General features: G+C 35.1%; 1 protein-coding gene across 1 annotated transcript; it reads left to right on the top strand.

Moving 5' to 3' along the window:
- Positions 1-7,020: 7,020 nt before the first annotated feature.
- Positions 7,021-10,623, top strand: LOC108320206 (seed linoleate 9S-lipoxygenase-2). The gene is made up of 9 exons (XM_017551571.1): positions 7,021-7,240; positions 7,383-7,675; positions 7,797-8,037; positions 8,149-8,469; positions 8,578-8,663; positions 8,746-8,853; positions 9,013-9,317; positions 9,409-9,672; positions 9,870-10,623. The coding sequence occupies exons 1-9, from the start codon at positions 7,021-7,023 to the stop codon at positions 10,621-10,623; spliced, it is 2,592 nt and encodes an 863-aa protein (XP_017407060.1).
- Positions 10,624-16,321: the final 5,698 nt, after the last annotated feature.

Below are 16,321 nucleotides of genomic sequence, written 5' to 3'. Positions count from 1 at the left end.
TAAGAAACTTATTTCTACATGACATTTTTTACGTGAAACTTTTGTGTAAAAATATTATACCATATGTTTGCAATATTAATATAGAATATATAAATATAAATAAGTATTTATAATACTCAAACTAAAAAGAGCATTGAATTATTTTGGAATTTCTTTTACCAATAAGTGGTTAATATATATATATATATATATATATATATATATATATATATATATATATATATATATATATATATATATATATATATATATATATCCCTTTATCCCTAGTTAATTACTTTTTTTTTCATATTAAAATTATAACTATTTTAAAAGTATGATTCATCTGTTTTGTTTAGTCTCGTGATTGTTACACAAAATTGTATAAACTCTGGACGCATTCATAATTCGATTTAGATAATGTATCCGTCTGTATAATAATTTACTAATACTTATAATCTATAAAACAATAATATCATATAATAATAATTTATTCTTTTACGTTCATAATTTTAATATATATGACTTTAATTTGAATTTACACGCTAAAAATTATATATTTATTATGTTTTTAAAAATGTATACTTTTCAATAAACATATATAATATATTTTATTATATTATTTTCAAAATAAATATATCAGCGTTTCAGGTACGTGTGTAGCATATTGTTCTATGAGTTTTTTTTTTCTTTTTTATCTTTTATTTTGTTTTTGACTGTTTTATGTTCTCTTTCTTTTCTGTTTACAGTCTTAATATATATATATATATATATAACTTCTTTTTTGTATTTTTCAAAAACAAAATAGTAATAATTTTTATTACTTAATATTTTTTTCCTTACCGAAATTTTTTAATAATAGAAAGGAAAATAAATTATGGTTGAGACTTCTTTTTTATTAGTAAAAAAATAAAAATTAGATATATTTTTGTCCTATTATAATGAAAAATTGTAATTGGTTTTTGTCAAAATTTTGATTCTTATTAGTCATCTAAATTTTAAAAGTAATTGATTTAGACTCTCGTTTCTAACAACTTTAGATTTTGTCCTAGGTGACAAACTACACAAATACTGCGATGCTTTCACACGAGGTAAACACTTGTAATTTTTTTTTTGAAACAATGTGAATAGATATAAATAATATTTTTTTTATTGAAGTATTTAGTGATTATCTCTTTTATACATTCACAGTAATTTTCTTTTCAATCGATTTCATTTGTACTACGGTAATTTTTGTATTCAAATATGTTTAGTGGCATATTGTTTCTCCAAAGTTTTTAATCTAAATATACATTCTATTCAATTCCTTTAGACTGATTTTCATTTTCTCATTTAACTGCTACTGTTCTAGAAGGGAATGACAACTGTTCTTAAAGTGATTATTAACATTAATTACTCAACTTTAGTTATTACTAATTCAACCCATTTCACTACTTATAGTTGCAATATATTTTTGTTTTGTTGAAATGGTAATGGAATATTTATATGGAAAAAGGATAAAGATGAACGTGTGATTGTCAGAAGTGAGAGACAAGAGAAACAAAACAATGAATGCACAACAACTTGTACAAGGAAACACAGTTAGAAAATGTTGGAACATGCAGAACACGAATTTTTAATCTTGTCTCAAAGTCAAATGGATGTTTCGAAGTTTTAAATAGGTTTAAACCCTTTAGTGATCTTTATTTATGTGGGTTTTTTTTTTTCAGTTTGATCTCCGACTTATTAGAATATTTAATTGAATTTTTAAAAATGCTAATTTGAATCAATTGAACCCTTACCGTTAAATTTACTTAACGGAATTAAATTTTTGCACAGTTGGAAGGTGATATGTCAACGTTTGAACACGTGGCTCTCTGATTTCTCTGCCTCCTCCTTCACGCCCTTCCCCATCCCTGCATCGGCGTCACCTACTCCGCTCCCAGCGACTCCTCCAACCACCACTCCCAAGAGGTGGGGCACATCTCCGATGGCCTCCGGCAACTGAAGGCGAGATCTCTCAATCTGCCAAAATGCTACACAAATCACCCACCCAGTGACCTTTTCAAGTCCTATGCGAGTTATTTCATTAATTGGGAAAAGTTGTAACCTTATTTTTGAGGAAGTGAGCATTTCTTCAGGATGAAGTTCGATAGCCCCTCTATTTTATGTGATAAAGGTATTTTTGTTCAGAAGTTCTGAGCACGTACTCATAGGTTCCTTAAACACAAAATGTCGATTCTCTTTATCATTCAACAACTCTTCACTGCATCCTAAACAATAAAATATTTAACTATTAAAAAAAATGAACAAGATAGTGGCAACTGAACATTTCTATGAAATTGAATAGTGTTCCCACATCCAAGAAAATAAGATGTTCATTTCTTCTGGCCTTGTCAAAATCACCACCATCGCAGTAGAGCTCTACACCGCCCTGTCATCCCCGTTCCCGACCTCAAAGGCACAGTTTCAAGAACCCCCGGGGATCACACTCTTCGGTCCGCTCCTCCAATTCTTGCAGGATACATATTCCTGCTTCTTGATCAACCTCTAGCCTTACAACCTCTACCCTTTGAACCCCGAGATCCCCCTCGGCTTCGCGCTCTTCCAAGAATACCCTTTCAACTTCTGCAACGACTTCACCATCGGCGTCTGCTACCGCAACCTCTTCGACGTCATGGTCGACATTGTCATCGCCCTCGCTGTCGTCAGCTACGAGACCATCCCCCTCGTCGTGACCGAAACCGGCTAGCCTAACTTTAGTGCCGTCGGGAACGAGTTCGACGCAAACTTCATCTACGCCGGGATTTACCTGAAGGGCCTGGTGAAACACCTGAAGTCCGAGATGGGAACGTCGTTGCTGAATGACAGTGTGCGCGAGGTTTTCGTGTACGAGATGAAGGAACAGGAAGGAGTTGGGGGATTCTCTACGCCAAAGGAATTGCAAAGGATGGTGTGCGCTTAGGGTTTTGCTGTTTGGAGAAGATGAGCTAATGTGGCAGGAGTGATGTGGCAAAAATTGACCATGTCAACGTTTCAGTTTATCAAAAATTTAACTCCGTTAAGTAAATTTAACGGTAAGGGCTCAATTGATTCAAATTAGCATTTTTAAAGATTCAATTGGGGATTCTAATAAGTTGGGGATCAAACTGAGAAAAATTCACATAAATAGGGATAACTAAAGGGTTTAAACCTTTTAAATATATATAGGTTACATGATATTTCAATCAAATTTTGAATGAAAATATTGAAAATTAATATTTATTGCATGTCTGTTTTTGTACTTTTCCGTAAAATTGATTTTGTAAAATAAAACTTTGATTTAAGTATTATTTTTATTATAAATTTTTAATATATAAATTATATTACATAAATTTTTAAAAAATAAGCCTTTTGAACATATGCACTAGAACAAAAAATACTTAAAAGGAATAAACATTTAAAGGAAACTATTAGATATGGTAAAAACATAAATCTCACAGTCGAGGTCTAAAGAAAATGATTAGTCATCCCTAGTAGAGGGTTTAAAAGATTGAATGTTTCGTTATTATCCCACGGTGGATACCAATGTTCCAATCTTATATCCGTTGAATAACATTGTTAGAACCATTACCATACATCTAAAGTATTGTCTATTTTTGATAACATTTTATTACGGTTTTACTCTTAAAAATCTTGTAGAATTGTTGGACGTGATAAGAACACAAAAAGACACAGTTGATTTATAATTAATAATTTGAATTGTGATACCAAATTCTTTGGATTATTGAATTTTTCAAGGAAATAAAGTTAATTTGGAGATAAGGATAAAGGAGATAAATTAAAAAAGAAAGATGTTGTTAGATGATTAATGGAGAAAATTGTTGCCAAGATTGTGAAATCAACGTAAAGAGAACAATATTAAAGATATCTGATTATATATAACATAATTTGTACTCTTCAGGGGATAAGAAACCTCTCAATGTATCGAAAGGAATATTTTCAAACTTTATAAATCAATTTAAGGTTAAATTTAAGTGAGCGTCTCAATTAGTGGAGAACAGGTGGCTGCATGGGAGTGACCGTTCGTTTTGGGCGACGACAGTATTTAAGGTCAAATTTCAAATGTCGTGCCACTTCTCTGCATGTCTTTCTTTTTCCCCACCCTGCTGAAGCCATTTTCTCCTTCTTCTCTCTAAAATCTCCTCCTTCTCTCTACCAAAACCTTACCATTTCTTTTTCCGATCACCTCTCAGGCACCGCTGGAGCACTCCCGATGTCAAGAGCTTCCAGTTAAACTGATCAGTTTGTGATTCTGAGCTGGTGAGTTCTTTTTCTTTTAGCACGTTCGTTTAGACCGCATGCAACTCTTTAGTTATGGTCACCTGAGTGGGTGGTAGTTTTCTGAGTGTTTCTGATTTTCTTTGTAGTTCAGTACTCCTAAAACGGGATTGTCGAACGTTAGGTCTTTGGTAGTGGGGAGCTACGTTCTGCGTCGTTGAGCGTTTGGTTACATATAGAGGTAATGGAAGCTTATATAATTTGATTAATATTCTTGTTCGAATGTTGGTATGTTTGCATGATATGTTGTTTGGATTATTGGTTGGGTATGAAATATGTATGTGCTGCTAGTTTAGAAGTATGGATGGAGGACTGATGCATGTTGTGAATTGAGCTGAGGTAGAAATTGATATTCAAAATGTGGTAGTCTGAGTAAAGGTGATAGTATGGTCGAACGTTATTAGCGAGCGTTCGGTTCTTCTTGGGAGTACCTGGTCTTACCTGAGTCTCATGTCTTGGGGAGTGAAGCTAAGAGTTCCTATAATATTATATAGGATTTGTTAAACTTTGACCGAGAGTAGTATTAACCATTCCTTTCCCTTTGAGCGTCCGTCAATATTAGGTTCTCTCATACAGGGAATTTCGTTAATAACGATCGTGTTAGAATAATAGATAGGTATATGTGAGTGTTAAGTCTAATTGTAATTCTTCTTTAGACTTCCTAAATAGTTTAGTTAAATGGGTTATATACTACTTAAGGTCATAGGCGTCGTTCTTTTCTTTCAGAATCATGTGGTGGCTTAATTGTATAGATTTATATTCATTGGTTTCATGTGAGTTTATTAATTATTGATCGGTTTGGAATCAAGCGGTCAGTCTCAGTAGCGCTCGTTCATGATAAGCATTTGGTCTTGGACCAACGCTCGTTCAATAGTGTTTGGTTTCTGCAGGGCTTGGTCTTAAACCAAGCACTGGGTCTCGTTTTCTGAAATATATTAATACTGTGTTTAGAATCAGAGTCTTCATTCAATCTGAATAGCATCTGTTACTCCATCGTTTCTCATTAGTATTTAGTGTAACCAGTGTTGGTCTTTAAAAGATGTTCGGCCTAGAGTCTTAGTACTCGACCTAGGCTTTGTGGCGTCCGTTTTGAGCTCTTAGTGGTTTGATTATTGAAGTGTTAATTCAGTTGAACTTATGAGATGATGAGAGAGTGTGATCATAGTTCAGTCGAATGTGTTGATGACGAAGTATAGGATAAATTGAAATGTGATGTGAATGAAATAGTGTGATTATGAACGAGTATTCCAGGGAGGAATATATCAGAAAGTGGTTATTGTTGGTTTCATACAGTCGTACAGTCAGAGTTAAGTGGTCGTTATTTGCATGCATGGATGTATAAATTATGATGTGGTCATTGTTGGTTTTGTTATGAATATTGTATGATGTGATTGGATAAATTAAATTACATACGCTTACCCTGTTTATCATTTTTGTTTGTGTTGTGCGTCATGTCGTTGTCCTGTTGCAATGATCATCCGTGTGCATGTGAGTAGAAGGAGAAGAGCTGCTGGAAGAGGTATTGGAAGACGCGGCAGAAGTGAAGGCCGAACCTTAGGGACGTTCGGTCTGTTGCTAGTTTTACCTTTTGTAAGACCGTTCGGTATAGGGTATTTTCTTGTACACCGTTTGGTCTAATGGTTTTTAATTCCCTGTATTGTGTAAGGTCGTTCGTCCATAATTCGTAGCTCGTTCAGCATAGAACTGGTCTGTAATATTGTTAACATGTGATGATTCTCGTATGTGATTTTATAATGTATTTTTGAAATGTTAAAAAACGACTTTAATGTTGACTATTTCTTATACCGTGTGGCTTATATTAACGAGAGTTGCTTGTCTAGTGGATAAAGAAAAACAATAGACTCAAATAGCTAATTAAATCAAATTAAATTAATTGATTGTGGTGCAATATATTTTAATTTTTATAATTATATTAAGTATTTGAATTTAATATAATTTGTTGTATAATGATTAGGATAGGATATTATTAAATTCAAGCCGGTAGTATCCAATTTATTATATTATAATATAATAATGAAATATTAAGTTACTCTAATATTAATTTTACAATAGTTATTCTCTATCTTAATTATAAATTTTTTTATGTAATAAATAAAACAGAGTTAACTTTTAAATTTATTAGATCAAAAATAAAAATAATAATAAAAAAAAATACTCAATTTCACATTGAGATTAGTTCCAAATCTCTATTACAATTTTTACGTTAAAATTTCATTTCAAGTGTAAATTACATATTAAGAAATAAACTTTAAGGTGAATTCGCCGTAATCAGAGCATGAGAATCTAAATTGAGAATATTAGTTTCTTATGCTGAATTTGTTTTATTTTTTCATGTTGTGAAAATAACATTCTTAGAAAAGTGTCTTACGAATCAAGTTTTTGGAAGAAGATGTTTCTATATAGAAATTGTGAATTTAACTTTGCCTTTTTGAATTAAATTTAGTTTGTTGTTATAAAAATGTCACCATTATAAAATTAGTTAGTGTCTGCCATAAAGAACTAAAATTTCATAGTAAAAATATCATGTTTCTTAATGGAAGTATTATGTAATGCTAGTTGTGAAAAGCTAACAAAAGGTGATGTTTCTGGGAGCATTATTGGTTTGATTATTTTATTCGAAGTCATCTCTATAAATAGCTGTTATCACCTTAACTCTTCTCAGAAACGAAGCAAGGCAGAAGAAATCAAACACTGTTGGTGTAACTGAGAGAAGTGAGTAAAATGTATTCTGGGGTGAAGGCGTTGTTCAACAGAAGCAAGAAGCTGAAGGGTAGGGTGGTGTTGAAGCCCAAGAATGTGTTGGACACAAATAGCATTACCAGTGTGAAAGGGGCTGTTCAAACTACCATGAGTGTAGTTGGTTCAACATTCATTGATAGTTTCAGTGCCTTCTCTGGTAAATGTGTGTCTCTTCGCTTGATCAGTGCTACCAAAGCTGCTGGTATTACTTCTTCTCTATCAAGATGCATCACATTGAAAAAATATGTTCTTAACAACCAAATTAACTTATTCTAAAATGTATGTATAGATGTTATATTACATATCACTATTAAACAAAATATGTATGAAATGGATGTTTGCAGAAAATGGAAGTGGGAAAGTTGGAAAGAAGACTTATTTGGAAGGTGTAATTTCCACTATACCAACTTTGACAGCGGAGGAATGTGGATTTCATGTTCATTTTGATTGGGACATTGAGGACATGGGAATTCCTGGAGCATTTACAATAAGAAATCATCTGCTAGTTGAGTTCTTTCTCGTCAGTTTGACTCTTGAAGATGTTCCTAATCTTAAAGGACCATTGGACTTCGTTTGCAACTCATGGCTTTACAATCATCATCTTTACGACAAGGATCGAATCTTCTTTTCCAATGAGGTAAGCTACTATTTTCATGTATCATAAAATTAAAATACCATTTTTCAAATGTTTCCGAAATAATTGAAGCTTTTTAATCATCTTCACCACAACACGTTTAAGTTATTTATATATATTGCAGACGTATGTTCCAAGTGAAACACCAGTAGCACTGGTGAGCTACAGAGAAGCAGAACTGCAGATTCTGAAAGGAAATGGAAAAGGGAAACTGAGACAATGGCATAGAGTTTACGATTACGATGTTTACAATGATTTGGGCAATCCTGACTGCAATGAAGACTTGGCTCGTCCAGTTCTTGGAGGGTCTGTCACTTATCCTTACCCTCGAAGAGGAAGAACCGGAAGAAAATCCACAAAAAAAGGTTTCACTTTTACTTCTTGAACATAGCTCAATTTTGTTTGTGTAAGACAAAGCTTAAGAAACTTTTGGCTTCTTGTTGGTGTAATTTATGGTGTTATTCGATTCGTGGCAGATTGTAAGAGTGAGAAACGAAGCAGTAAAATTTATGTTCCAAGAGATGAACATTTTGGTCACTTGAAGTCATCTGACTTCCTTTGTTTTGGGATCAAATCTATATCAAGAAACGTGTGGCCTCACCTCAAACCTCAACTTGATTCAAATATCTCAAAGAATGAGTTTGAGAGCTTTGATGAAGTACATCACCTCTCTGAAGGTGGAATTAAGCTGCCTCTTGATACTCTCAGCAAAATTAGCTCTTTACCTCTGCTGCAGGAGATCTTCCGCACTGACGGTGAAAATGTCCTCAAGTTTTCAGTACCTCATGTAAATAGAGGTATATATATATATATCATATTATACACATAATATTTATATATGCTAGCCACATGTTACGTGAAACTTAATAAATCTGACAATTATTTTTGTATACTATTTGGAACAGTTAATAAATCTGCATGGATGACTGATGATGAATTTGCGAGAGAGATGCTGGCTGGTGTAAATCCTTGTTCGATTCGCCGCCTACAAGTAAGTTGAAGTTGAAGTTGAAGTTGTACCAAGCTTGTTCTCTTTCATATTTCCTGATAAGTAATGTTTGATGAAATGACAGGAATTTCCACCACAAAGCAAGTTGGATCGCTCAGTCTATGGTGATCAAACAAGTAAAATCAGTGAACAACATTTGAAGATCAACCTCGAAGGGCTCACACTAGATAAGGCAATGATTCCGCTTAAAAAAAAAACATCAAATTAAAGTAACTCAATCTTTTTGTAAGATTGAGTTAAACTTGTTAGAATTTTTTTTGTTTTTGGAGTGTTGTTATCCATTACTGCATCATGAAACTGGAGTTGCTAACATTTTGTATCTGTGGAACAGGCAATTAAGTGTGATAGATTATTCATACTAGATCACCATGACGTATTCATGCCGTTTTTGAGAAGGATAAATGAATATACATCATCAAAGGCTTATGCAACGAGGACAATCCTTTTCTTGAAAGACGATGGTACCTTAAAGCCATTGGCCATTGAGTTAAGTTTGCCACATCCAAGTCAACAACAGGGTGCCTATAGTAAAGTGGTCTTGCCTGCAAACGATGGAGTTGAAAGTACAATTTGGCTATTAGCCAAGGCTCACGTTGTTGTGAATGATTCCTGTTATCATCAGCTCATAAGCCACTGGTCTGAACTCTGTCACTGAAATCATTGCACAAAGCTTAATATATGTATACAAAATTATTCCTAACCTTTTTTTTATTATATGGGGTCACAGGTTGAATACTCATGCCGTGATGGAGCCCTTTGTCATAGCAACAAATAGAAATCTGAGTGTTCTTCACCCTGTTCATAAACTTCTATTTCCTCACTATCGTGACACAATGAATATCAATGCACTTGCTCGAGAATTACTTATTAATGCTGATGGCACCATAGAGAACTGCTTTTTGGGTGGAAAGTATGCTATGGAGATGTCTTCGGCAGTTTACAAACATTGGATATTCCCTGAACAAGCATTGCCAGCTGATCTTATCAAGAGGTAATCGAGATGATCGTGGGAGAAATTTTACATAAAGAGAGAATTATGTAATGAAATTAAATCAGTTTTTTAAAAACTAAATTTATGGACACGAAGGAACATTTTTCTGTGTTATAACACATTGTTTCTATTTCACAATGGAAAGCTATGTAAGATACTTTTTTGCCGTTGATAACGATTTGTTTTGCATGTTTAAGGGGAATGGCTATTGAGGATTCATCTTCTCCGAACGGCCTCCGTCTTGTGATAAAGGACTACCCTTACGCTGTGGATGGATTGGAGATATGGAATGCTATCAAGACATGGGTCAAAGAATATGTCTCCTTGTACTATGTCACAGATGATATGGTTAAAAAAGACCGCGAACTCCAAGCTTGGTGGAGAGAAGTTGTTGAGAAGGGTCATGGTGATTTAAAAGAAAAGTCGTGGTGGCCTAAAGTACACACTCGTGAAGAGCTGATTCAATCTTGTACTATCATTATATGGGTTGCTTCAGCGCTTCATGCAGCGGTTAATTTCGGACAATATCCTTATGGTGGATTTATCCTCAATCGTCCAACTCTTAGCAGAAGATTGATCCCGGAAAAAGGAACAGCAGAATATGATGAGATGGAGAAGAATCCTGAAAAGGCTTATTTGAGAACAATTACGCCTAAGTATCAAACTCTTGTTGACCTTTCAGTGATAGAAATATTGTCAAGACATGCTTCTGATGAGGTCTACCTTGGACAGAGGGGCAATCCATATTGGACATCAAATCCAAAGGCAAGAGAAGCCTTTAAAAGGTTCGGAGAAAAGCTAGCAGAGATTGAGAAAAAAATATCAGAAAGAAACCATGATCCAAATCTTAAAAATCGAACTGGGCCAGTTAAATTGCCTTATACTTTGCTTCTTCCAAAGAGTGATGCGGGGTTAACTTTCAGAGGAATTCCAAACAGTATCTCTATCTAAAGTGCATGGTGTGGCTCCTTCTACTTGCATAGTTGTATCTTTTAATAACAGACTCAACCTCATGTTATTTAAGTGTGACTTTAGCATTACGTATCTGTTTGATTATATTGCATTAATTTCGGTATCATTTGTTAAGAGTTTTAAGAAATAGGGTCTTCATATCTAAGGTTGTTGGTCAATTTACTGGTTGTGGTTTTACTACTAGACTTTTTTTTTTTTACCATTGTTTGCTGTCATATATGTATATGACCTTCTGTACTGATCTTTGGCATGCCTTATGCTGAAGTTAAGCTCTTATGTTAGTAACAAAAGCATTTCCTTATTAAGAAAACTCGTTACCATATTTGACAGGGAATTGTTTCTTTTATATTTTTTTATCAGAGTTGTGATAAGTTCTACAGCAAAATAAACTCATTCTCCTTTATTTATTAAGCCACCAATATAAATATATATTACAAACAGCTATCAAATAATAAACATAACTATAAATATGATAATAATTATATACATAAAGAAATAAAAAATATACAGAATCATCAATAATAATAAAATAAACCGTCATAATAATAATTTTTATAATATCTTATTATCCCCTTAAATTAGAATATGAATGACAATAGAAAGTAAAATTGTGTTTTTTTTTCAATGTTCTTGTAAAAATATCGCCTAGTTATATAGAAACATAAGAAGAATAAATGGTACTAGCTATATTATTTCATTATAAACAAAATGACGATCAATTTTAATATATTTTATTTTATTATAAAAAATCAAATTTTGAGTATTGTTATTTGACTATCATAGTCTAGTAGCTGATTTTTTTTATTAAATTCTTTTAGAATAAAAAGAAAAAATTACATATTAATATAATAACTGTCAGACCCTCGAAATAATGTACGTTGGAGTACGCGTGGCAGCCGGAGAACGAGACACCTCAACAACGCACGTGGTGACCATAGAGAAAGACACTTCACCAACGGACGCCAGGTGTCACGCTGCATGGAGTCTGGAGTGATGAGCGCAGTGCAGTCCGCGTGTCACTCGGAGAGCGCGACACTTCATTAACGAACGCCATGTGTCATGCCGAGGGGAGTCGCGAATCGATAGTGGAAAGCACGTGTCCGTCGAAGAGAGGACGTTCGTTCAGCGCTGGCAAGTAAAACTGAAATTCTCAGAAAAACGCCCACTCTCTCTCTGCGCGCACCGCTTTCACGATTCTGAGAAAATCCTTTTTCTCCTCCTTCTCTCTAGAAAACTCTTCCTTCTCTCTACTGAAATTCATTCTTTCCCTTCTCCTTTCTCCGTTCAGACACCATAGAAGTGCTCCCGACGTCATAAGCTTCAAATTGAACCGAACAGTTTTGGATTCTGAAACGGGTAAGTTTCACGTTCTTAACTGTTCTTCCTTATCAACATGCAAACTCTGGATTTGCATGCATCTTATCTGAACCAATCTTGGTTTTCTGTAATTTTAGCTTGAATAGTTTTGGGTTGAGCGTTAAGGGTAGAGAAGAGTTTTACTGAAAGTTGATTTCTGTCTGAAGAGCGTGCGATCACTCCTGAATCCGGGTAAGGGAAGCTTATTTGAATTAATTCATTTGTTTTGGTTGTTATGAACTTTCGATGTTTGATGGATTGAATATGATTTATGATGATTAATCTGCATGATGATACTGGATATGTGTTAATGCGAAAGTGTATAAATGAACCTTTAATGAGAAGTATAAAGTATGAATTGATGTATGATAAATATGAGATGAATTATAGTATGATTATTTGGAAGTGTGAAATGTATATGCTGAAAAATGAGTAAATGGAATTAAATCTGTAAATCTGAACTTTTCTATGATATTGAACGTTCGCCATCGAACGGTCTTTGACCGTTCGGTGTTATTGCCAAATTTTATTGGGAAGAGAATTCTTTCATTCGGAAAGAATTCCAGCTGAGGACGAACGCCCTCTTATACCTAACTTTACGTTTGAGCGTTCGGCCAAACGTAGACATCATGAGTGTTGTGTGAGAAATTGAGAAGCTTGAAAATCTACCTTCGGACACTTAGTTAAATCGTTAAAACATAAACTTTCAGTATCTCATCTTATATATAAATCCCAATTTCTATGATTTTGAATCAGCGAATGGTCTCGACCCAAAAACGTACGTCCCAAGTGACGTTCGGTCTTATACCGAACGCTCGTCCAAAGCGTACGTGATAAGTAGCGCTCGGTCTTATACCGAACGCTCGCTCTTTCCATAATTACTAAATGAGTATAAATAACGTTCGTCCTAAAACTTTCATAGCGTTCGTCCAAAAAGTAAATAGCGTTCGTCCTAAACTTCAGTGAATTCGCGTACCGCGTCCGGTCATTTACTGGCAGTCGATTTATTCTAACTAAATTGTACTTAGTACATTTAGCACTCGTCTTTTGTATCTTCATTCAGTTGGATTGATTCTGAATCTGGATTATTGAATTATTCTAAGTATAAGTTGAATTGTTCTAGAGTCAGTTCACTTAACTGATTCAAATTGTAATAACGTTCGTCATGTAAAAAGTGTCAGCTTTATCTCTTTGGAAAAGATCTTTCTGTCTCGCTCTTGACGTTCGTCCTCATTATGAAGAGGATTGAACGCTCGTCCTTTTATGGAAGTGGAACAAAGAATGAAAATGTATTTAAAAGGAAGTATTATGATGTGCGAACAGTATAAGAACTGAAATTATGATTGTGGATTTTGAACGAGCGTTCCAGGGAGGAATGACTCTTGAATGGAAATTGAGATTTGTAAAGTATGAACGTGGTAAGCTTAGATGGTGGTTCATCCTGATATTCCGTGAGTGCTCGTTCTCAAGTAGAGAGGAGTATGTCATGTGTGGGAATGGCAGGAGGTCTTAGTCCATAACTGTAACTTGGACAGAACGGACTAACCTCAGGTGGCGACTGATGAATATTCCAGTTATCCCACCTGGGTGCATGGACGCCTTAGCTACACAGGATTCATACAGTCCGGACGGTCTGTCTAGTATCAGGAATTTGATTGAGTTAATGAATGAGGTGAATGTATGTGTTGTAAATTATTTGATGTGCTTGATATGTATGAAATGCTTGATTTACTTGGATTAAATTCAATAAGCTTACCCTTGCGTTTCCTTTGTGTTGTCTGTATCTGTACGTCCGTCCTGTCCTTGCAATGATCATCCGTGTGGATGTGAGCAGAGGGATGTGCCTCTCTGGATGAAGCGCTTGAAGAAGGTTTCGTTACTGAAGAAAATCTTGTAGAAGTTGAAGTGAAGGCCGAACAGTAGGACGTTCGGTGAGCTGTTAGTATAGTTAGGTTAGCGGCCGTTTTAGAACGAGCGCCCTTTTGCTATAGTTGTATAGTTGGACGTTCGGTATTTATTTTGTACACCGTTCGTCATTATTGTTTTTGAACGCTCGTAAGTTTACTTGTTTATGTAAGGCCGTTCGGCCAACTGCGAAGTTTATCTCGTTATTTCTGTAAGACTGTTTTGTTATATTAATACATGTGATTACAAAATTATATAGTTGCTGACTGTATAATTTTGGGATGTTACATTATTGGTATCAGAGCAGTTAGTTCCTAAAACGACCTGTGAGTTGCGGGTTGTCATGTTTTCTTATAGGAAGTTGAGATTAAATGGTATGTTCTACCATTTTCCCCAAATTTAGATGCCAAATTTATATACTCAACTAAAAGCTTTGAGAACAGAGAATGTCTGGATAGAAGTAATGAGGATGTACACTCATAACTTGTGCCAGAGATATTTTTCTTTTCTCAATTCTGATTAAGATTTGACCCTTCTAATTATTGAACTCGATCGTTCGGTCTCTTGCTGGTTTTCTTGTGACCGAACGTTTTATTAATTACCGTTCGGTCAAGCACTGTCTTGTGATTAAGCTGATTTGGCTTTTGGCCGTAGTCAGCGTTCGATTTAAATAGGGTTCCTGAGTTAGAATGAGGAATATTCTCTCCTTGTATTTTCAGTAGGGGGCATTTAGGTCTTTCCTCCCCCATCTACGGTTATGAATACGCTTAATTCCACGACATTGATGGGATGAATAATCACAGGTATGCAGCAACAGAACATCACGTTATTTCAGACTTTTCAACATCTGAAGAGCGTTCAAGTTTGAGTAGAGACGTCTCAGCAACAGTACGTGGATTCGGTGTGGAAGGATAGTACTACAGCTGGTCGTCTACTTCTTCTCTTAGTTAACAACCGGAGTGGAACATATGGGAGCATTGCTAGGGCGTGTCTAAATCGGGATAAAACAATAGTCTTCTCTCTAGGAAGATCGGTCTGGGAAACTGCTCGGTCTGCGTTCCACTTGTCTTAGTTGTTTCTCTATTTTCTGTATAAATACTTTGTTTTGTTGTTTATTCTGTAACTTTTCAATACAATTTATTTTCAGTTTGTTCTTTCTGGTTTTCTCTTTCTCGTTTCTCTGATCACTTACACCTAATAGGCAGAAAAGCTAGTTTCTACAAAAAGGGAGATGGTAGATCTTAGGCTAAATAGCCGAGTCAATAATGTCAAAATCATAGGTAGTGATGTTAGAGTTAAGCTGAGCGTGAATTATTTTGGATGACCCAAACAGTTTCTGTTTAACTGTCCTTGGTAGTTACTTTTCTTTTTCATAAATACCAAACCCTCGTTCTTTTTCTATCCCAACAGGTAATCTCAAGTAATCTCAAATTCTTACTCTTCGTCAATCCTTACAGTGTTCAACTGTCCATGAGTCAGATGCTCAGTAATAATTTAGTAAGCATGTTACTTGCTGACGTTATTTCACTGGAAGTCCTTCCAAGTAGGTAGTGTGTAAATCGCTCGGTTATTAAGTGATGTGGACCGTTCGGTAACAAGAGAGGTAGCCGAGCGATTAATAAGAAACGTTTGGATTGTTGAGTTTTCCTGATGAGGCGCCTAGGCTATTCCCTCAATGTGAAGTTGAACTTTACTGTGACCTGGTAGCCAGTGCGGAATCAGCGTTAATAGTTTCTTACAGAATAGCTTCAGCAGAGTAGATGGAACACGAGATAACAGTTTATCATAAACGATCATTTTACTATAGAGTGTACCAGTTTGTTCAGTAAAGATTTAGGAATGTCTGAGGGTAGCCCTTGGCTTCTTATGGAAATGGGAGCGGTATGTAAGATTGTCAAGTGAGTATTCTGGATGAGTGAAGTGAAAACTCTAGGACTTCTGTCGGCTATGATGATACATGAGTAGGGTTGAGTGAGAGCTTGTGAAACGTAAGATTTCACGGGAGGATCAGAATCGAACGGCATCAGACGTTTCAGTTGGAGATAGTATGTGAACTGTTCGTCAAGGATCTGAGTTAAGCAGCCGAAAAAAAAAATCATTCTTGATAGTTGGTTACGAAAGCGGACATCGTTCGGGTTATGGGTAGCATGTCAAAAGGTAAAGGTAGAACCTTCATGATCATACGGCAACGAGATAGGATTACCAAGAACTTAGGCCAACTACCTTTATCGATCGGTCATAAGGCCATAATATTATAGTAGTTAAGAGACGGGTTGACCGAGGGTATGTGCGTTATGATAATCAGTTTAGAAGCAGCAGGGGAGTAGTCGGATTGCTTAGAACGCAATCTAGTAGCAAGATAAGTAGAGATTTTCATTTCATCTCTCGGTTCTGGGCAATAATCTAAGAGTAAGTT

Source organism: Vigna angularis, chromosome 9, assembly GCF_016808095.1.
Source record: "Vigna angularis cultivar LongXiaoDou No.4 chromosome 9, ASM1680809v1, whole genome shotgun sequence".
NCBI lineage: Eukaryota > Viridiplantae > Streptophyta > Magnoliopsida > Fabales > Fabaceae > Vigna > Vigna angularis.
This window is presented reverse-complemented; position numbering and strand designations above follow the sequence as displayed.

What these genes read in the sequence shown, in the direction of transcription:
- LOC108320206 (XM_017551571.1), top strand. Translation starts at nt 7,021, where the DNA reads ATGTATTCTGGGGTGAAGGCGTTGTTCAACAGAAGCAAGAAGCTGAAG. An exon ending in AGTACCTCATGTAAATAGAG is followed by an intron (nt 8,470 to 8,577) that starts GTATATATATAT and finishes TATTTGGAACAG; the next exon opens with TTAATAAATCTGCATGGATG. An exon ending in CCAGCTGATCTTATCAAGAG is followed by an intron (nt 9,673 to 9,869) that starts GTAATCGAGATG and finishes TGCATGTTTAAG; the next exon opens with GGGAATGGCTATTGAGGATT.